Source organism: Gloeophyllum trabeum (genome assembly GCF_000344685.1).
Source record: "Gloeophyllum trabeum ATCC 11539 unplaced genomic scaffold GLOTRscaffold_00015, whole genome shotgun sequence".
Classification (NCBI taxonomy): domain Eukaryota; kingdom Fungi; phylum Basidiomycota; class Agaricomycetes; order Gloeophyllales; family Gloeophyllaceae; genus Gloeophyllum; species Gloeophyllum trabeum.
The window spans coordinates 390596-409200 of NW_006920424.1; the positions used below are offsets into that span (position 1 = coordinate 390596).

At 52.0% G+C, this 18605-nt stretch overlaps 7 protein-coding genes across 7 annotated transcripts; 5 read left to right on the forward strand and 2 right to left on the reverse strand.

The window, feature by feature from the left end:
- Nucleotides 1–1311: 1311 nt before the first annotated feature.
- GLOTRDRAFT_108071 (uncharacterized protein) lies at nt 1312–2970 on the forward strand (the record flags this gene model as incomplete). Its single annotated transcript, XM_007871799.1, has 7 exons — nt 1312–1608; nt 1664–1848; nt 1906–2257; nt 2314–2405; nt 2467–2628; nt 2693–2834; nt 2896–2970. 7 exons carry the CDS (start codon nt 1312–1314, stop codon nt 2968–2970), a joined length of 1305 nt encoding a protein of 434 aa, XP_007869990.1.
- A 5450-nt stretch (nt 2971–8420) lies between these two features.
- On the forward strand, nt 8421–9029 carry GLOTRDRAFT_132898 (delta-endotoxin CytB; the record flags this gene model as incomplete). Its single annotated transcript, XM_007871800.1, has 2 exons — nt 8421–8526; nt 8581–9029. 2 exons carry the CDS (start codon nt 8421–8423, stop codon nt 9027–9029), a joined length of 555 nt encoding a protein of 184 aa, XP_007869991.1.
- Nucleotides 9030–9594: 565 nt separating this feature from the next.
- Nucleotides 9595–10225, forward strand: GLOTRDRAFT_65709 (NADH dehydrogenase alpha subcomplex subunit 2). Its single transcript, XM_007871801.1, has 3 exons — nt 9595–9755; nt 9826–9932; nt 10006–10225. The coding sequence occupies exons 1-3, from the start codon at nt 9667–9669 to the stop codon at nt 10089–10091; spliced, it is 282 nt and encodes a 93-aa protein (XP_007869992.1). The 5' UTR covers nt 9595–9666; the 3' UTR covers nt 10092–10225.
- Nucleotides 10226–10771: 546 nt separating this feature from the next.
- GLOTRDRAFT_132900 (uncharacterized protein) lies at nt 10772–11882 on the reverse strand (the record flags this gene model as incomplete). Its single annotated transcript, XM_007871802.1, has 2 exons — nt 10772–11672; nt 11728–11882. The coding sequence occupies 2 exons, from the start codon at nt 11880–11882 to the stop codon at nt 10772–10774; spliced, it is 1056 nt and encodes a 351-aa protein (XP_007869993.1).
- Nucleotides 11883–12406: 524 nt separating this feature from the next.
- Nucleotides 12407–13647, reverse strand: GLOTRDRAFT_140945 (FMN-linked oxidoreductase; the record flags this gene model as incomplete). The annotated part of the gene is made up of 3 exons (XM_007871803.1): nt 12407–12822; nt 12892–13312; nt 13369–13647. The coding sequence occupies 3 exons, from the start codon at nt 13645–13647 to the stop codon at nt 12407–12409; spliced, it is 1116 nt and encodes a 371-aa protein (XP_007869994.1).
- Nucleotides 13648–14703: 1056 nt separating this feature from the next.
- GLOTRDRAFT_48749 (P-loop containing nucleoside triphosphate hydrolase protein) lies at nt 14704–16203 on the forward strand (the record flags this gene model as incomplete). Its single annotated transcript, XM_007871698.1, has 1 exon — nt 14704–16203. One exon carries the CDS (start codon nt 14704–14706, stop codon nt 16201–16203), a length of 1500 nt encoding a protein of 499 aa, XP_007869889.1.
- Nucleotides 16204–16627: 424 nt separating this feature from the next.
- On the forward strand, nt 16628–18489 carry GLOTRDRAFT_81126 (uncharacterized protein). The gene is made up of 3 exons (XM_007871804.1): nt 16628–16815; nt 16977–17850; nt 17902–18489. The coding sequence occupies exons 1-3, from the start codon at nt 16700–16702 to the stop codon at nt 18136–18138; spliced, it is 1227 nt and encodes a 408-aa protein (XP_007869995.1). The 5' UTR covers nt 16628–16699; the 3' UTR covers nt 18139–18489.
- Nucleotides 18490–18605: the final 116 nt, after the last annotated feature.

Genomic DNA, 18605 nt, shown 5'->3' on the forward strand with positions numbered 1-18605 from the left:
TTACTTACAGAGTTACGTCATACAATAGGCATGGGTACTGATGAGCCTCTCCATACTGAATTATTGATGTAGTTCCGGGATTCAACGGTGTCAGGATTCATCGTTACTGCGTAAGAAAGCTACTCAACCGTCGGGAAGGCTGTATCTGATGAAGGCAAAGTTAACTCCCGGTGCTTATGTGAACTCATATAATACCGCAACGGTCAGGGCAGAAAAGGTACGTGCTTCTATATGAATTTCGCAATATTGACTCTCGGTATGGTCGCTTGTATCACTTCCAGATTTTACCGTACATAGGTTCCTGTTGCAATTTTATCATTGACGCGGCAATTGCTTTCACTATGTGCCGTCATCTCTACAGAAGCCGAAAATCCTCTTTGGACGCGTGGAGGTAATGAACAAGTTTTGTGTAATTCATGCTCAGTTGTACTGAGTGCCCCTCAGATCCGTCATTGACTCCCTACTGAGCTATGTGATGGGGTTGCTGGTGACGTACGATAACTTTGTCTCGGGTCATTCCCGCGCTTACGGTCCCATTTGCATTGTAGTATATTCACTGTCGTGTTCATGGTCGCGGTGAGCGGTCTCTGACCTTCAGTCAAGGTTGATGAATAAACGGCAGCAGTCACTAGCGCTCCCGAATACCTTGATATATGATATGGGACTGGACCTTAGTGCTGGGAAATGTGAGCTTTCTAAGTAAGTATTTCTACAACGCTTAGCATGCTGCCGACCAGTGTACATCAATTCCATGCTGGCTGCGTATATATTTTGCCTCACCGTTCCATGCCTGCTTGACATACTAAATTGCACAACAGGCTGAAGAGCCGCCAGGCCCTACGAGCCCGCCTTGGAGATATCATCCAGGAGATTTGACCACGAACCGACTATCTGGTGTATCCTGTACCATATGGCTCCCATCCAATACTGCTGTCGCTGATATAGTGCTGGTTCTGTGATGTCCCGAGTATGTAGTTTTCTGGTTACTAGATTAGCTATGATCGTCAATGTCGGCGTGGTTCAAATAATATGATTTACCCAACCACGAATGACACTGAAATAAATTCATACGGCCTGCTTGCCCAGCACATCCTGTTATTGTTAAAGTGGGAGCTGTACATGCAGCATGCGGTGGCGGGATATGGGATAGAAATAGAGGGCCTCTATTTTTGGAACCTTTTATGTCGTCACACTCAAGTATTGCAGCCAATATTGCCGCCGACACGGGTCGGACTCAGACGCAGCAACTTTGACTGACATGTCTCCATCCCAGCCCTCCTTGATGACCTACCACCACCACCGCCAGCGACTATGGCTCCGCCCGACTCCCTTGTAACAACGTTCCTTGGGTCTTTCCAAGGCGCCATCGCCGTCCTTCTCACCATAGGCGCGGGGTATCTCTGTTCTGCACCGACTTCCAAGTCAATACTCTCCCGCTCAGCGACGAAACGGCTCTCAAAAGTGACAACTGCGGTGTTTCTGCCATGCCTGATGATCTCCCAGATGGGCCCCCAGCTTACGGTCCGCGAGCTGAAGCGGATGTGGATCGTCCCAGCGTGGGGACTTGTTAGTACGATCATAGCACATTTGTTTGGGTGGATCGCCCAGGTGCGCATCTTTAAAGAAGAGCGAAAGTGTGGTCTTGGTAAACTATGTATGATAGCGAATACTGGGTCTTCCCAGTTGGACAATCCCAGCCGCGGGACGTGCCGAGTCGAACGCTCTGCCGCTTCTCTTGATCCAGGCCCTTCAGAATTCGGGGGTACTTGGTGCGCTCAGGAGACCCGACGAAAGCATCGATGTATTCATGCAAAGAGCACGAAGTATGATATTGCTCAATTCAGCCGTGTAAGTTGGCCTTACGGTTCCACTTCTTAACCCTAACCCGTGTGCCTTCTCGCGCAGTCAACACACGCTAACCTTCGCCTTCGGCCCGCCACTCCTCAAGCAAGACCGTCCACCCAAGACCGTCCTCCCCGACCACCTCGCTCCAGACACACAGCACCCGCCGGAGTCTCCTGCCTCCCCTTCTTCGTTCGACCTACCCATCCCGACTATCCAGGACACCGAGCACGTCGGGCTGCTAAGAGACGACCCTCCTCATAGTTATGGCGCAGCTGATGCCGGGGAAGTATTGGACGCATTGCAGGATGTTCCGGCCGTACCTGAACTCCGCGGGAAGAGCAAGATGATCAAGAGACCGTTCCAATGGATTAATCCACCCCTCATCGGCGCGGGAATGGCGCTTGTCTTGGGTGTACGCTGGCAGCGCAGTTGTTCTCAGTGTGGTCTACCTTAACGTTTGTGTATCAGATTACGCCATTCCTGCATCGTATGCTCTTGGACAAGGACGGCCCGCTGTACACAACCCTTACACAGGCTATAGAGAACCTAGGCTCCTTATTGTAAGCCTCCCTAGCGCTCAGGATTCCCTCCGCTTGGAAGAGGTCGGCTGACTGCGCAAAGCGTCGTACTACAGATGTTCCTGCTTGGTGCGAACCTGCACCTCCTCCCCACGTCCACATCCTCCGACGGCACGAAGTTTGTCACAAGCACGCTATCAACGCTGGCTATCCGGTACCTTATTATGCCCGTGCTGTCTGTCCTCTTTGTTTGGTTCACTGCTCGGTGCGCATTTAATTTCTCTTTCACGATATGTCTCTTTCCGGCATTCAACCTTATACCGGTATAGACAGGGCTGGTACATCGCCGACCAGCTGACGTGGTTCATACTCATGTTGATCCCGAGTGGACCCAGCGCCATGATGCTCATCAGCCTCGCCGAGATGGTAGGCGTGGACGAGGGCGATGTGTCGACATTTTTATGCGTCAGCGTGAGTACACGGTTGCTTCCGAGACTAGGGAGGCGGGCTGAGCTGATTTGGGGCCATGTAGTATGCGATATCGCCCATTATCAGCTTCGTGTGTTCGATCGGGTTGCGCGTCGTGAGAGTTCTGGAAACGAGGTAATATGGTGCAATCTAATTATGATCTGGTTTGAGGATGTCGGACCCGATGAAGATCCGCCCGAGTAAGAATAACACAAGTGACAGTATAGTGCATGACTGTACTCGTGCTCTAATCTGGCTATGGGGAGCTTTGACCGCTTCTTACGTGGGCCCCACAAAGGTTGCCGGTCTGTGTGTTCCAGATTTCGAAGTTACCCTGCTCCAGTGGAACAGTCAACCAGACACGGAGCCCATAGCTTATTTGGCATTGCCACACACCATGCGTCCGTGGATAGGATCTATTGGTAGAATTGTGGACGTATGTAAAATCTACCGCAGGTACTTAATGGCAGCGCGCAACCATTGTACTTCTGCAGTGTCCGGAGAGTGTACTGTGCTAATGAAGGGTATGAGGTCATTCTTGCCATAACCGATGCACATCATCATTCCGCTCATCTCTTCGTTCTTGTTCTATCAGGATACCGGGGTTCCGCATGACAACAGGGAATCTATAATAGCACCCTTTCATCACGACTCTCGAGGGATAAGTAAGAGCACTCATTCCAGTAGTGCTGGGTATGGAAGGCTGCTCTTCTGTGGACTAGCACTGAATCTGCCCGCCATGGCCGACCCATCTGCCGCTTTGCCCCACGTCGCACCTGGATTCTTGATAACGATATGGCTCGAAAGTATCCTCTATGGTATGTCAACCTTTATCCGATCCCTGGGTTGCTCCAGAAGATGTTACTGCAGGCATCAAGTAGGACTTCTGACTCTGCACTGTAAATCGGCACTAACGCAATTCCATGTAGTTTGATACTGTTTGCAGCGTGCATTCACATCCTCGTGAAGCGGCGTCACACTGCACATTGGTAAAGATTGCGAGGTTTTCATAAGGCATATCGGACCTGAGCGCGTCTAGGCTTTTGGCGGTGTCTTCAGTGCTGCTGTTCTCTCTTTCCACTGTCCATGTCGGGATATCATGTGCTCAGCTCTTCCGCGCTTTCGTCAATTTCGACACTGTGGCTACACCACACGGCGCTGATATATACATCTTGGATGGACATGGGCCACTGAATCACACAAATATGTACCTGTATTGCGTCAATGTGAGTTGCCCTCTGGATATTCATCCACTGCCTGACGCGTCTCCAGGTGTTTGTGCAGGACTTGCTCTTAGTAATCCTAAATCTCTATCATGATTCACTGTCTAATCAATTGGTATTCCCAGATTTGGCGGTTCTGGATTGCTTGGGATAGGAGGGTATGGATGCTGTGTCTCGTCCTAGTATGCATTTTAGTCTTATTGGCAGCCTGATATATTGACACGTGGATAGTTTCTCGTAGAATGCACTCGTTTCTGTACGTTACCAGTCATATCTTGCATTTATATTGATGAATTATAGGGCAGTTTCCGCAATGTACTCTGTTGCCATCTGGGCCAGAACCAGTGAGGTATCACAGCTGTGGACACTTCTCGCCTGGTCTCTCGATCTTGCTTTGAATGTATCCATTACATTGGCTATCGCATGGCGTCTGTGGAGAGCACATACATCGTCGGTCAACCTACTCTCCCATCAATCACGGTATAGAGCAGCCATGTTCACAGTAATCGAGTCTGGGGGCATTTTCGCTGCGGCCACCCTTGTCCTATTCATTCTAGGAGCAAATAGAAATATAGGAGGCACGCTGGGTATTAATACGGTTACCCAACTGGCCGTGAGTTATGGAGTCTGTGTGATGTTCCCTTGCTAATGATGGTCTTCTAAATCTCGTGAAGACGACCACACCGTTATTAATTATTGTTAGAGTCGGGTTGGGTCTCTCTCACGGGACAACGACGCAAACCTCACTGAGCAGCCCGTCGGTCTCAAGACGGGTCGGACGTGCGGCGAGACACATTGAGGTCGATGTCACACAGTCAACCGAAACAGCATATCCGGGTGGAATCTTATCCCACTACAAGGACAACGGAAAGCCATTCCAATCTTTGGAAGAGGGGAATATAAGTGTTTGACCTATCGGCAGAATCCGATTTCGTGCATATATGTGCTTTCAGCTTCTTTGAATTGCCGCACTAGATCCTGATTTTTGAGAGTATTGCTATTTAGTGATGGAGTCTGTATGTAGATGATACTGGCATGATGCATCCGAAAGTGCTCCGTTCTTCTTAATGTTCAGATCGCTGTATGAGGCACCCGTCTGGAATTGGATACTTATTAGCAGTGTATGACCCGCAGTGGGCTACTTGCAAAACCCGTGAAGCGCCGTTTGGCGCCGGCAACTCACCCCTCCTTTGTTCAACAAATTGACCTTGAGAACTTGCACTAAGTTCAAGATGTTGTGGCTGCTACACGAGGTTGACAAATTTGTAAGGACAGTATTTCTATCATGTAAGATAATGCTAGGGATATTGTTAGTGATATATATAGGGGACCCAAGTTTTCCCCAGTTCTCTTTCAGTCAAGCTCCATATAGGGCCAGGTAGAATGTCCTATGCTGTTGTAGTCTAAGAGATACTTATTTCCTCTCCAGAAATGCCTAATGGTGTGTATCTGTTGCCTGGATATCTGGCATCCATCTCACATCATAGTCTTATCTTACAGTCTGTTGGGCCTCATGATCATAAGCCATGGAATAACATGGAAATTCTTGCTTCTACTTATTTGTAAATTGTCCATCACAGACTTATGTATGGCGTGGAGACCCGGAAAACTGGAATGATTGAATACACATGTTAGATGGAGTGCACTTACACTCAAATCCTTCTCAAGCCAACACCCAAAACTTTTGAGGTACAAGGATCTATGTTTAATACTATGCTCTCCCTATGCCTCTAAGTTTTACCTCATAATAGACCTTCACCTGTACCTTGTGGCATCCACAAACCAACACTAATTATATAGTTGACAGGGACTTGAGTGTGAACGTTGAGATGCATGCCCCATCATGGTTAAGTCCTTGTTCAGTAGTGGCGCCACTAGAGCCAAACATAGCATGCCGGATTTTGCCGGTGCGACGAAAAGCCAAGCATCCCCGGTAAAGCTGCAATCCCCCAGTTCCGATTCCCTTGGGAATTGGTTATCCACAGCGGGCAAGGACCGGTGTCCCGCCACCGGTCATTCATCTTTCACGGCAAGGGTGGGAGAACACTTTCCTAGGATGCTCCGTAGCGGAACATGATACAGACATAAAGAATGAAAGGACAATGTTGATTAAATGTCCCCTGATTTTTACGGGCCATAGTAAATGTCCCACAGACTTTTCTTTGTTCACTCAAAGGACATTCTTCATGTCCAGCTTATGGTCCAGCAAGGACCATTCTAGGAAAGTGTTCTCCCATCAGGGACATGTTCCTGGCATGCCCGCTGGCGGGACATCGGTCTCTGCCCGCAGTGTATCAGTATTACAGTGCTGGCTTCAGTGGCAACACGTGGCATTTCGTTGGACAGGGGCTATTTACCTCGTTTTAGAATGACTTTATTTATATCCTTCGGGCATTATCCCCTCATTTGTACTGAGGGGTTTCGTACCCTCTTGCATCCGTCCTCTAGGGGTCATTTGGTGGTGGTGGTCCGCTGTGAGGAGATCATGTACTGTAGCCCTCAATGCGGACCTCGGTGGTAGCTACTTACCTGCTGGTCATAAATTGAGTCTCCTGCCATATTGAGGCGGCCGTCAGGCCGGCCGAAATGTGGCGGCTCAAAATGAGCTTTCTTGATGTACATGTTGTTCTCCGGCAGTGGTTCTACGTTCAACTGCTCGCTCTCCAGAGCTCTAGGAACGGTCAAGCGGAAGGGAATCGGACTCCGGCGTGCCGCGCAGCGCCGCACTTAAGCAAGTAAATTATTGTCGAAGTTTGTACTAAATGACACTAGTGCCTGAGTTGTGAATGACTTGAAGACAGCACTAATCACGTGCAGACAGCGCACAGAAGCTCTGGTTAATATCATGATGTTCGTACACAGAAGGTGAATGGTTCAGAGTTGTTTCATAGGATTATTGCTCCCTCTCACTGGTGTGAACGCAGTTGGGGTAATGCTCACCCCGAGTTCTGTGGCTGCAGTGTGGCAAGCGAGGGTAACGTGTCAGTATGTGGCAGTGCGACGATGCGTCAACCGAAGTCTGAAGGTGCAATATCGGGCCTATCTATTCAGAAGAAGCCCTTCTCAGTCTCGCGGAAGTTAATGCACATGCCTGACATGCACTTATAACAGTGAGTCTCCATGCCCATGCATAACTGACACGATAGCGTACTACTAAGTACTATTGTTCAAGTTGAGATCTGAAAGAGCGCTGGCTAGACGAAGGGCACCTCAAGCCATGCCGTTCGCAAAACTTTACATGATATACATCACGTTCATTTGGGGAATCGAAAAAACATCAACTGAACCGAACAGGAGACTCGGGCTCGCTATCTGACTACTAGTATCATACGAATCGATCCGATCGTTCCTTGCAAGCTTGTCAACCTTGTCGTGCGACGAAGTCTTGGGCCGTCCCCTCTTGACTCAGCCCGAGGGATTCCCCTCATTGTGCGTGCACAGGCACCTTCGGCCCTAGTGAAGTGGCCGTCATCGCACTGCAAGCAAGATATTCAATCATGGCATTGCCCAATTATCAGAACACCTTCAGGCAGCGTTGGTAGGGGCGGTCCTACAACGTTAACGCATTAATGGAGATTGGTCTTATTCGGTCACGCTTGCGAAGCGGTGCTGGTGTTGTAGGAGCGGTCAACGATCTAAACGGTTATTTCCGCCCGACTGAGGCTAGCAGGTATGTGTTCTACTCGGCTCTGAACACGTACCCGCAGGTACGCTGTGACTCTGGACCTGCCGCCCTGCCGCCTATGCACATACTTAAGCCCAATCGTCATCTCCGGAATGTCGAGACCATGATCTTTTCCATGCATGATTGCTAGATCATTTGTCGACACAGGGTACCACGAGAGGGATGTGATTTTCTCTGTCAAGCTAACGACTGCATAGACCCCGCAGAATTACGTGTACTCCATCGGAATTCTAACATCGCCGGTGTGGAATTAATTTCCACCATTTCACCCATGAATTCCGTTTGACTTCGCTTAGGTGGATTGTCGCTTCCATTCAGTATGGACATTGTTCTAAATCGCACCCATTTATTCGCTCAGTCCTTCCCTGCGTAGTCTGAGGGCAACTAGGGCAGGGGTATATAAAGCAGTGGGAATGGACGAGTCTTAACATCTGCAAGTTGTACCTGCATACCACTCGACGAGCGAACTACGCTTCTCACAATGTCTGAGTACGTCGACGAATATCTACTGTTCTATCCACTACTAATGTTTGGCTTATCTTCATTGCTTTCTTGGACACCAGCGATCGTAAGTGCCCCAATTTCTCCGGTCATACGCCCATAGTTGAGCAATGATCTCGCACTTTAGCTGCCTACTTCAACGAGTTTTCGAAGTTGCCGAGGGACTTGGTGCCTACCAGTATGCAGGTTATGAAATTCAGCGGCCGCTATGTCCACCTCGAAAACGGTGAAGAGAAGAAGTGGTTTGACTGGGAGAATTTTCACAAGGCGATCAACGACTATAAGGGTGGAGTTCATATCTTTCTCCATCAGACGTCATGACGCTGATACGTTGAGGCAGGCGACGACCTCACCTTCGACAAGTTCAAGAGCAACAAGATCAACCAGCAGACTGCGACCGTGTCTACCATGGTCGACAAAATCGTGACCTTCCTGCGGGACGCGCTGAGTGTAGTGCTCTCTGCTAAAGATATCACCGCCCTGACTGCCAGCATCACGACTACGTTCACGAACCTCAAGGAGGCGAAGGACAACGGCTGGGCGGACTTCTCCAAGTCCAGCTCCGCGGAGAACTCTTCCTGGGAGTACCGCGTGCTGTTCGCCTTCCCGAACCCGGATCTGCCCGACTTCTTCTACAGCTTGGTGACGACCATCAAGCTCGAGGCGGACATCAAGGAGGAGTCGAGCTGGTGGGGGTTGCAGAGCAGCACCTCAAAGAACTTCTCCAGCGCGATTGACGCCATGGAGCTAGTCGTCATGAAGGGATTCAGGGATCCGTCGAACAACTGAGGTCTGGGTAAGAGTCGAGGATTTGTTTGCCAGACGTGTTGACTCTGACTTACTTCTAGTTAGACGACCGGCTGAATCCGTCCGCGAGTATTTTTCCTTGTGGTACTGTACTAGTGCCCCGCGATGTACAGTATATGTTCCTGGGATGAACTACGAAATGTCATAAGATGAGACACTGATCATTTCTCAGTTTTCATAGTTACGGTTCTAATGAGTGCTTCGTACCAGCACTGTCTTGAGCGTAATTTTTGGCCGTGGATACTGTGGTTTCGTCCCTGCTTGTTGGATTAATTCCGTTGATTCGACGTGCTGAGTCCCAACTACTTCCAGAAATATGTGAGGCATGAGATGTTGCTAGCTACAGCCTAAAAAGAGTATTTATTATCCAAGACTTGAAATTGAGTAGATGAGGTACGAACTACTTAGACGGGGTTGTAACGCGATGTAGTACGCCACCCGACATTTGTGGCAAGCGTGACACAGACACGCAACGGTCACGTGAAGGCATCGGAAGATCCACGTGCCCCAGCTCGGGAGTCGATTTAGATTCACCTAGCTCAAGTTTGGGTTCGAGACTCAACTTCTCTGGATATTCACCGCTCTCCTCCTGCACCTTGACGCTCAGTCCTTTCGAGTCATGTCCGCATTCACCAAAGTCCTGTCCCCCGCTCTCCGGGAAATACGAATTCTCTGCTCGCAGACGGGGAGTGCTTCGGAAGGCACGAGGTATGCGGAGCGCATGCATTACCTCTGTCCGTTCGCTGACGCTTCGAACCTCGGGGGCCGCTGTATTCAGGCAATTCATCAAGTCGACGTACCCCGTGATTAAGCAGCACAATCCGGACCTGCCGGTGTTGATTCGGGAGGCGCAGGGGACGCCTGCGAGGGTGTTTGCGCGGTTCGGTGCGTTTCATGTCCAGTTGTCTCGGGACTGCTGGACACGGGCTGACGCGTGTTCCCCTCGTATTGTATACAGAAAAGGGCGTGGAGAAGCATGTGGAAGTAGACAACCTTCCGTCAAAAGAGGTGGCGTCGAAAGTTGCGCAGCTACTGAGTGTCTAATGCGGAGATGTCTCTTGGGCAATGGATGATGACTTTGGCGTGTCGATTGCCGCGGACGGACAGACGAGTGAGCGAAATGTAATCCGGGGCTTATCTCAGGTGAAGTCGGCTGAGTGGGTGAACTTCACCTCGGCATGGTGGGGGCGATTGAGGAAGTCAGAAATCAGCTTTGCCTAACCCCGGTCTTTTCTTGTGACCCCAGTGGCCCCTCCGACCGACGTCTGCTCCTACTGTAACTGAGGTTACCGGCAACTGAAGTTACTCGGCCACCCTTCGTCAATCTACTCAGGTCCCCCCCCCTTTCGGCATCTCAGGACTCCACGTGAACGATAATTCACTTTTCGACCTCCCTGCGGAAATTGTGAGCAAGGACGCTAGGGATTCAGGCACTGGCAGTTTCCTGCCGGCTTCTAGTCCGTTATTGCGTGTGGCGGTGAGCAGCTTATCATGAGATGGGGTTTTCTTCGGTATGAAATCGGTATACCGAGACCAATCAGCACAGGATCAATTGAGTTGTACGCCTCGATGGACGAGCCATACACTCATACCCGCGGAGCTTTACCTAGACTCTTAACAACGCAACACAGTTAATCTCGTATTGCAGAATGCAAGTCTAACATAAGACGTAGGTATGCAAATAGTATCAATACATTCTAATTCGTTTCTCCTTCGACATTAGCTCAATAACTTGGCGCGTCCTTCAACTCATCCAGCGCCTTCTGGACTACCTCCAGCGCCCATCGCTTCCTCTCCTCGTTCTCCCCTCCTTCCGCTTCTCGCATTACCACGAGCCCCCAGAAAAGCGTATACCATAGCCTCTTCGTATTCTGTCTCGGAAACTGTACGAGCGGCCCGCCGTACCCCTCCATCAGCGCCTTCGACGGTTCCTGGAACAACGACTCGAGCAGCGGGTCGCCCCAGAACGCGTGCGCGATATTCAGAAACGCCCTGATGCGCGGTTCCTCCTCCTCCTTCTCGGGCACCTCCACGAGCACCTCGTCCTCCCCGCCCGTGAACCACACGAGCTTCGGCACCTCGACGTCGTCGAACAGGTAGTACCCAATCGCGCGGCTGAGCCACCCGCGGATGTCGCCGTACGGCAGCACCGCGCCGCGCCGCTCCGCCTCCCAGAGCACCTCCTCGAGGAAGAGTGTGAATGACTCCTGCCAGCTGTAGCTCGGCTCGCGCGGGTCCGCGCCTGTGTCCGTGGGGACGCCGAACCAGTCGTTCTCGAGCGCGTGGAGTTGGGCGAGGTACTGCCCGAGGCGGAGGTCGACGAGCGCGTTTTGGCGCGCAGAAAGGAGGGCGCGGGCGGCGGAGAGGGGGGTGCCCGCGGGTGCGGGGGAGAGTGTGTAGGCGAAGGGGACGAGGGTGAGGGTGGTGTCGGTCGTGAGGAGGGGCAGGAGGGGGAGGCAGGACTTGGAGGAGATGAGGGAGTGCAGGTGGGCGGAGGAAAGGAGGGTGTTGGGGCGGTATTCGGTCTCGGAGGGGGTGTCTTGGGATGTGACCGTTAGGATGTAGGTCGATGGGGCGGCGGGGTCGCCGGACGTTGACTGTATTTCGTAGACTTTGTTTGGTAAACTGATAGTAGTCAAGTTAGCCAGATATTTTATAAAATGCAAAGAGTGTGGCTTACCTATAGCCATACGATTTCAATTCTTTCAGGCTTGTTATTTCTACATCTTGCCCCGTTGCGCGTTCCAGAATTGCCCTTGCTTGGTCTAGTGACACATTGATCGGAGCTGATCTATTGCTGCTCGAATCTGCAGAGTTCCCGACAGCAGAAGTCATTCCGTTCATATTTCGATTCCAAATTGAACGTGATAGGGAACCTGCGCTATCACTTGACAGACCTGTGGTCGCCGTAAAGGTGACTGCAGATACAGATACTACGGTCAGGGATAAAGCGAGTCCGTTATGTCGTAGATTGCGAAGAGGACGAGTAAATTTAAGCCTCCGAAATGACATAGAATTGTTTCATACGCGTTCCTGCAGGCCTGTAGACTGCAGCAGATGCTGATCAATGCCATCGTTCCAAGGTCAGAAGTCTCCCGTTTGGGCATAGTTGCTAAAAATATCAACCACGAGGAGAACACTGCCACCTGATCGCAACGGCCACTTGTCTTGACAAGCAGCGTCTCGATACAGTCATTTCGCAGAAATGTACCCTTTGGCGCGAAATGCCCATGGCGAAAAACGATTTGCAGACGATACCAAGCTCAGGTCAATGGAATTTACTGCTGTGGCCCTGAAATAACTAACTCAAAGAGCGTTTTTCGGTATTTCTACAGTTCCCACTTTCCGAACCGAAACCGTCAAAGAGCGGCCTTTCTATCCTCCCCAGCGTCAGCAAACGGATAATCAATGTACCCCTCTATCCCTGTGGTATAGAACGTTGGCCGATCGTACTTGTTCAACGGTATGTTCTTCCGCAAGCGGAGCGGCAAATCGGGAGTGGAGATGAAATACCTCCCAAAGGCGACAATTACATTCCCTCGTGCCGCTGCCTCCAGCGCCAACTCGCGTGTGAAGCCGCCTGCGATGACCAAGGGCTTCGGCAGCCAAAGATCGTAGACAAAGTCGTTGGATTCGCCGGCTGGGACGACTTCGCGGTCGGTGTTGCCGTAGATTCGAGGCTCTGTCACATGGATGTAGGCAAAGTTCGGGAACAGTTCCTTGATGGATCTGATAACGTAGGTGAAGGTAGGTTTGGGGTTGGCCATGCCCATGCCTGATTAACCATAGTAGGTAAGTTTAATAGAGCAGAGATGTAGAAGACCGAGATACGAGCCCTGCACACGCTCCCATGGACTCAGCCTGATCGCAGTCTTCTTTTCTCCTATAGCTTTGACGATCGCTGTAAGAACCTCGAGTGCAAAGCGAGACCGGTTCTCGACGGAACCGCCGTACTCGTCCGTCCTCCTGTTCGTCACATCCTGCAGGAACTGATCGACAAGGTACCCGTTCGCTCCGTGGACCTCGATGCCATCGAAGCCTGCCTCTACAGCATTCCGGGCGGCCTGGGCATACAGCTGCGCGTACTCGTGGATCTCCTCTCGGGTAAGAGGCCGAGGAACAGCAGTCTGACCGGGTAGGGGGAGGTCGGAAGCAGAGACGTATGGCAGGCCCAGCCGTTCCATCGCTGCGGCATCGGATGCCCTGCCCAAGGCCCATAGTTGAGCATAGATGTACGAGCCTTTGGCGTGCACAGCAGCGGTCACCTAAAGCACTCAACTAAGCATGGTAGCGAATTTGTCTTAAGACACCGGACGCGTACCTTCTTCCACTGCTCGACCTGTTCGCTGCTCCAAAGACCTGGTATGTACGCGTTGTAGCCCGCGGCGAACACCCCTGCTTTCTTCGCGATGAAGATAGCTTCGCTGATGAGCAGCGTCCCGGGCACGCTGGCCCTCTGCGCGTAATACTCAGTGACGACGTCGAACGGGACGTGGTTCTCGTCCGTGCGGAAACGCGTCAAGGGCGCCATGGCGACCCTGTGCTGCAGCGTGACATCACCGACTTGGATGGGCTGGAAGAGGTTGGATTCAGAGGCCATCGGTGGCGGATTGAGTATCCAAGTCGCTTGATATGTGTGTCCTTCATTGATTCGAGGCGAACGGCTTTATACGCGGTCGTGTTTTGTACAGCCATGATCTTCGTAATGCAAGGCTTGGTCCGCTTGGTCAGCAGTTTTTGCTCGCTCAGCAGTTCTGGATACCGCCATTTATCGTTATGGAAGTTGGCGCGGCTCGCTCATTGGATGAACAGAGAGAAGAGGCAGCGGTTCAAACGTTTATTGGCCGCCTGGCCGCCTCGGATCACGCGGGGTTGTCGGAGTCCGGGTACCTACATGCTCGAGATTCGACGACTCTCCGTTGAGATAAGGTATGCACCATGACTGGTGTTGACGCTGCATGCCCCTGGGGCTACTGGATGTTGTTCCATTCTTGAGTAGTCGCCAAGTGCAGCTCTGGTGAGTAGCATCCTCGTCCAGGGACGTTTAGATCCTCCTACATTTGTAGGGGAATCGCTGCTTGATGTTTGTTTCACAGCACCCGTCATTGCGTAGGAGCCTCGATGATTCTTTGACTATCGTCGGACTAACTTACCGAGCTCCCCTGCAGCTCTTCTTCCACCCCCCCCCCGCGGCACCTCGTCTTCTATGATGCCTTAGCATGGACACAGAAAGAAACCGATGAATGACCCTGGGACGTTCTGTAACACGATGCCCACCATATCAGGAATAGACTAAAGGTACGTACACTGCTTGTGCCACTGACGTGACATTCAAGTCTTCCCTGTCAGGCACTGAGTCAGTGCTGTGCACTGTGGCCTGAGGTGGAGATTGGCGCCCGAAAACGTTGCGCATGTCTATGTACATAAGGCATCCCTTCTTTGAGTTGCCGCCCTCGTGCTGCGGTCAGATGGACGGCCAGTGTTGTGATTGGAGGGCCTAATAATCGAGTTGATCGCTTTCAACCCCGCGAGCTGACTTCATTATCGGGATCGCTAGGGTCGACGTCGGATGAGAAGATTCAGGATGTGTATAAAAGGGTCTGACGTGCGTGTCTCTTCTCTCACCGACCGACACCAAGCAGACCCAGCGGAAAGTATGAACACCACCGATGTCGCCGTTGAGGGATCCATCTTCCACCTGCCTTTCTTAGCGACCTTCCCCTCTCCCGCCATTCGTGAATACATCCGGATATTTGCCCTGGGACTCATCCTTTCGTTATTCCGGGACAGCATTGCGGCCATACGCGAGCGTATCCTGTCCATCTTCTTCCTTACCGCCTCTTTCCGAGAGGACACCGTAGCCTACTCATGGATGATGGTTTGGCTCTCGCAGCAGCCAACGTGGCGCAACGCGCGCAGGGTCGAGGTCACCACTCGTGATCTCCTTTCAGTCGGCATCAAATCAGTATGGGACCACAGCAGGAAGGAGGACTCCTCGAGCGACAAGATGTGGCGCAGGATGACGTTCCTGCCCTCGTTAGGCTTTTCGCATATGATGTGGTATCATCGGCATTTGGTACTCGTGTATCGGGAAAAGGAAAATATTCAGTCAGAGTTCACTCAGAGCCAAATTGAGACACTCACCATCCGAATATTTACGTTTGATCATGCCATCCTGTCGACCCTCCTTCAGCAGGCCAAAAATACGTTCGACGCCGTCCACAGCCAGGCCACCTCTGTGTTTATCTATGATACGATGCCCATGGGTCGCTGGAAGCAACTTGGCTCATTCCAAAGGCGACCCTTCGACTCTCTCATCCTCGAGCCAGGAGTCAAGGAGAGCGTGGTCGAAGACGCTCGTGACTTCCTGAACAGTAGAGATTGGTACCACCGACGCGGAATACCATTCCGTCGCGGATACCTCCTGTATGGCGCCCCCGGATCGGGCAAGAGCAGCTTGATCCAGTGTGTGGCCGGCGAGCTCGGCCTTGACGTGTACATTATCTCCATCAAAAAGGAAAGGCTGGACGACTCGGGACTTATGCAGCTCATGGGCGAGTTGCCCGAGCGATGCATAGCGATAATGGAGGACATAGATGTGGCGTTTAAGCAGGAGCTCACCAGGGAAGCAGGCGATGGTGAGGGCAAATCCGAGAATGACGGGAAGGCGCAGGCCCCCGTGGTAGCGATTGGCCCTCCGAAGGATGGCAGCGTCACACTCAGTGGGCTGCTGAACGCGATAGACGGGGTGGGTGCCCAGGAGGGCCGGATCCTCTTTGCCACCACGAACAAATATCTGGCACTGGACCCTGCGCTGTGTAGACCCGGTCGCATGGACAGACATATTGAGTTCAAACACGCCAGTCGGTATCAGGCGAGGGAGCTCTTCAGAACGTTCTATGCGCCCGGAGATGACGCTCCGATGAACCCAAACGGTAGCCTTATGCACGATTTCAAGACATCTGACTCAAAGCATGAAGTATCTGACCTTGCGTCGCAATTTGCGGACGCTGTTCCAGATGAAAGTTTTTCGATGGCCAGCCTGCAAGGGTATTTGATGATGTATAAGACATCTCACCAGGAGGCGGCCACGAACATTGCAGACTGGGTTGTGAAAGAGACAGAGGCGCAAGCCAAAAAGAGTGGAAAGATTTGAGATCTCTCGGTCGGGCCTCCTCCGAGTCGAGCATGTCCAGTGAAATTACCTCTTTTGACTAATGACATTTCACAATGGAGAAGTTGTACGTGAATGACATCGAAGGCTTGAAGGCTTACAAGCTTAAGGCTGGGCTAGCGCTGGACTGGGAGACTCACGTACATTGTTTAACTTCACATTGCGAGCTTGTTTGCAGCTTGCAAAGTGACAGGCTTTCCTGTAAACATTTATTCAATATCTCCTCTCCAGCTCAGACCTACCTCGTTCTTACCGCAACATCTCTAGCCGGGGCGTTGAAAGTCCAAGTGCAGCCACAAGGAGTAGTACGACTTCGAATTCCTTCTGTTCCTGTTGAACGCCGTGCTTACGTCATATTCGCCCACGGTCGACACGCGAAACGAGGCAACGGAAGGAAACCAACGTTGTCTGGAGGCTAGCCGGCAATACAGTACTTGGCCTCTAATTACCCCCTTCGTCGTCGCAGGCAACATCGACGATGTCAGGAGACAACATGCAGGACGACTGGGCGACGGCTCGCAAGAACAGGCTGCCCTCCTTTACCGAGGTGCTGTCGCGGAGGACGAGACCACCCGTGGATTTGTTCATGTTCTAGTGAGTCTGTCCTGATTCGCGTTTCTGCTGCGTTATCGTGGCTGTAGGGCATCGAGTTGGCCAGTGCACCACGACGTGCGACGGAGACCCATGTGAATGACCCTCATGCGCGATTTACACACGGTCGATCGCCCCGCTAGCTCTTACTGACATTATCGAAGTTTATTCCTGCAGAGAGAGGGAGCTGAAGACATTCTGGACTTCTGGCTCGACGTGCAGCAGCATGAAAACCTCTGCAGGGCTTATTTCAAGGATGTCCGCAAGTCTGGACGCACCATCAGGGACGACTGGCCTCAGTACTGGGACTACGCTCGGCGACGGGGCTCCATCTATGGAACTGTAGTCGGACTCAATCCTTCCAGTGCGGCCGGGATGCAGACCAAGCGGAGCACCGCAAGCACGAATGAGATGCTCTCGCAACAGGAGAAGGACCACCTCGCCGGGTTAGGGGAGAAGGACCGAGCCGAGATGTCGACGAGCCCCCGCCCGACTTCCCCCTTCGCCTCCACTTCGCCGCAGGACCCCTTTGACGTGCCCCGCTCCACCACCCCGTTCTCGCTTGGAGGGCGTACGCCTACGCTTTTCAGCAAGCGCGCGTCGCGAGCGCCTACCATTATTCCTCGCTCGCAGGCAGTGACTCGCCAGGACCTCATCCGCTCAGCCGAGCACATCTTTTACAAGTATCTCACACCTGCCAGCAACACCATAGATGGTGAATCCCATGAGATCTACCTTCCTCCGTCCCTACGCATTCACTCCTTCCCGCTGAGCAGCGAGCGTGAACCCCGCAACGACCAGGAGCAAGCACTCATGGCACAGATTCCCGATATGTTCCATGCTCAGAAGGAGTACTGCTTCCGTGCGATGGAGCAGGATGCGTTCCCTCGCTTCCTCAGGGCGAAGGCGTTCGGCAATTTGACGCCCGTCAGCGCTTTGGTGCGGCTGATCGCTGGCCTGATCATCCTCTGGATCGGACTTGCCGTCGGATTTTCCTTGATTTTCCTCGATGTGCATCCGAAATCGAAGCGGTTCTTCGTGAGTACCTTGAGCCTCATGTCATATTCTAGCTGACTTACGGCATTACAGCTCTTCATTCCCTTCACCCTCGCCGTTCTCTTCCTGATCTCGCACCAGTACGAGCTTGACCCCATCCTCATCCTCTTCAACCAATCCGAGTCCACTCCCTTCCGCACATTGTCGATCAAGGAGCCGTACGTGAAGAAGCTGCTTATCGGCCGCGCGCTCTGGGTGTCCATGCTCGTTGCCGCGTGTAGCGTTGCTTTGACGCTCATCTTCTGGGCTGTCCCCGGTAAGCGCCTCTAAGGCACATGCTCACGTCGACCCTCAGCAGCGACACTTGTACGCCATCTAGTCGACGTCCCGCCTCTTCGCATACTATTGTGGTCCAAGTATTGCTGGCTTGCATCTTCGCATGGATCCTCCTTAATTATTCGTTGGCTAGTATAAGTACTTTCTGATACCCTTGCATTTCTCGACCTGCAGTGACTTTGTTCACCCCCCCTCGCCGTCTATGTTGTTTAGCTTAGCAAGCATCGCCGCTCCTTACCTAGATCCCGTAATGTCTTCCGGCTCGATACATATGTGGAAGGTCGTTTGTACACCATGATATCGCATGTCCGTTGTGACGAGTCTGACACTTATGACTAGGTAATGACTTCTGGTTGTATATCTTCTTCCCTCGGTTTTCCGTTGGTTTCCTATGACTTTGGTGTCCGCATTGGATCTTGTAGGCTCCTCTTGTTGTTGATATACACTGCATGGGTATGCAC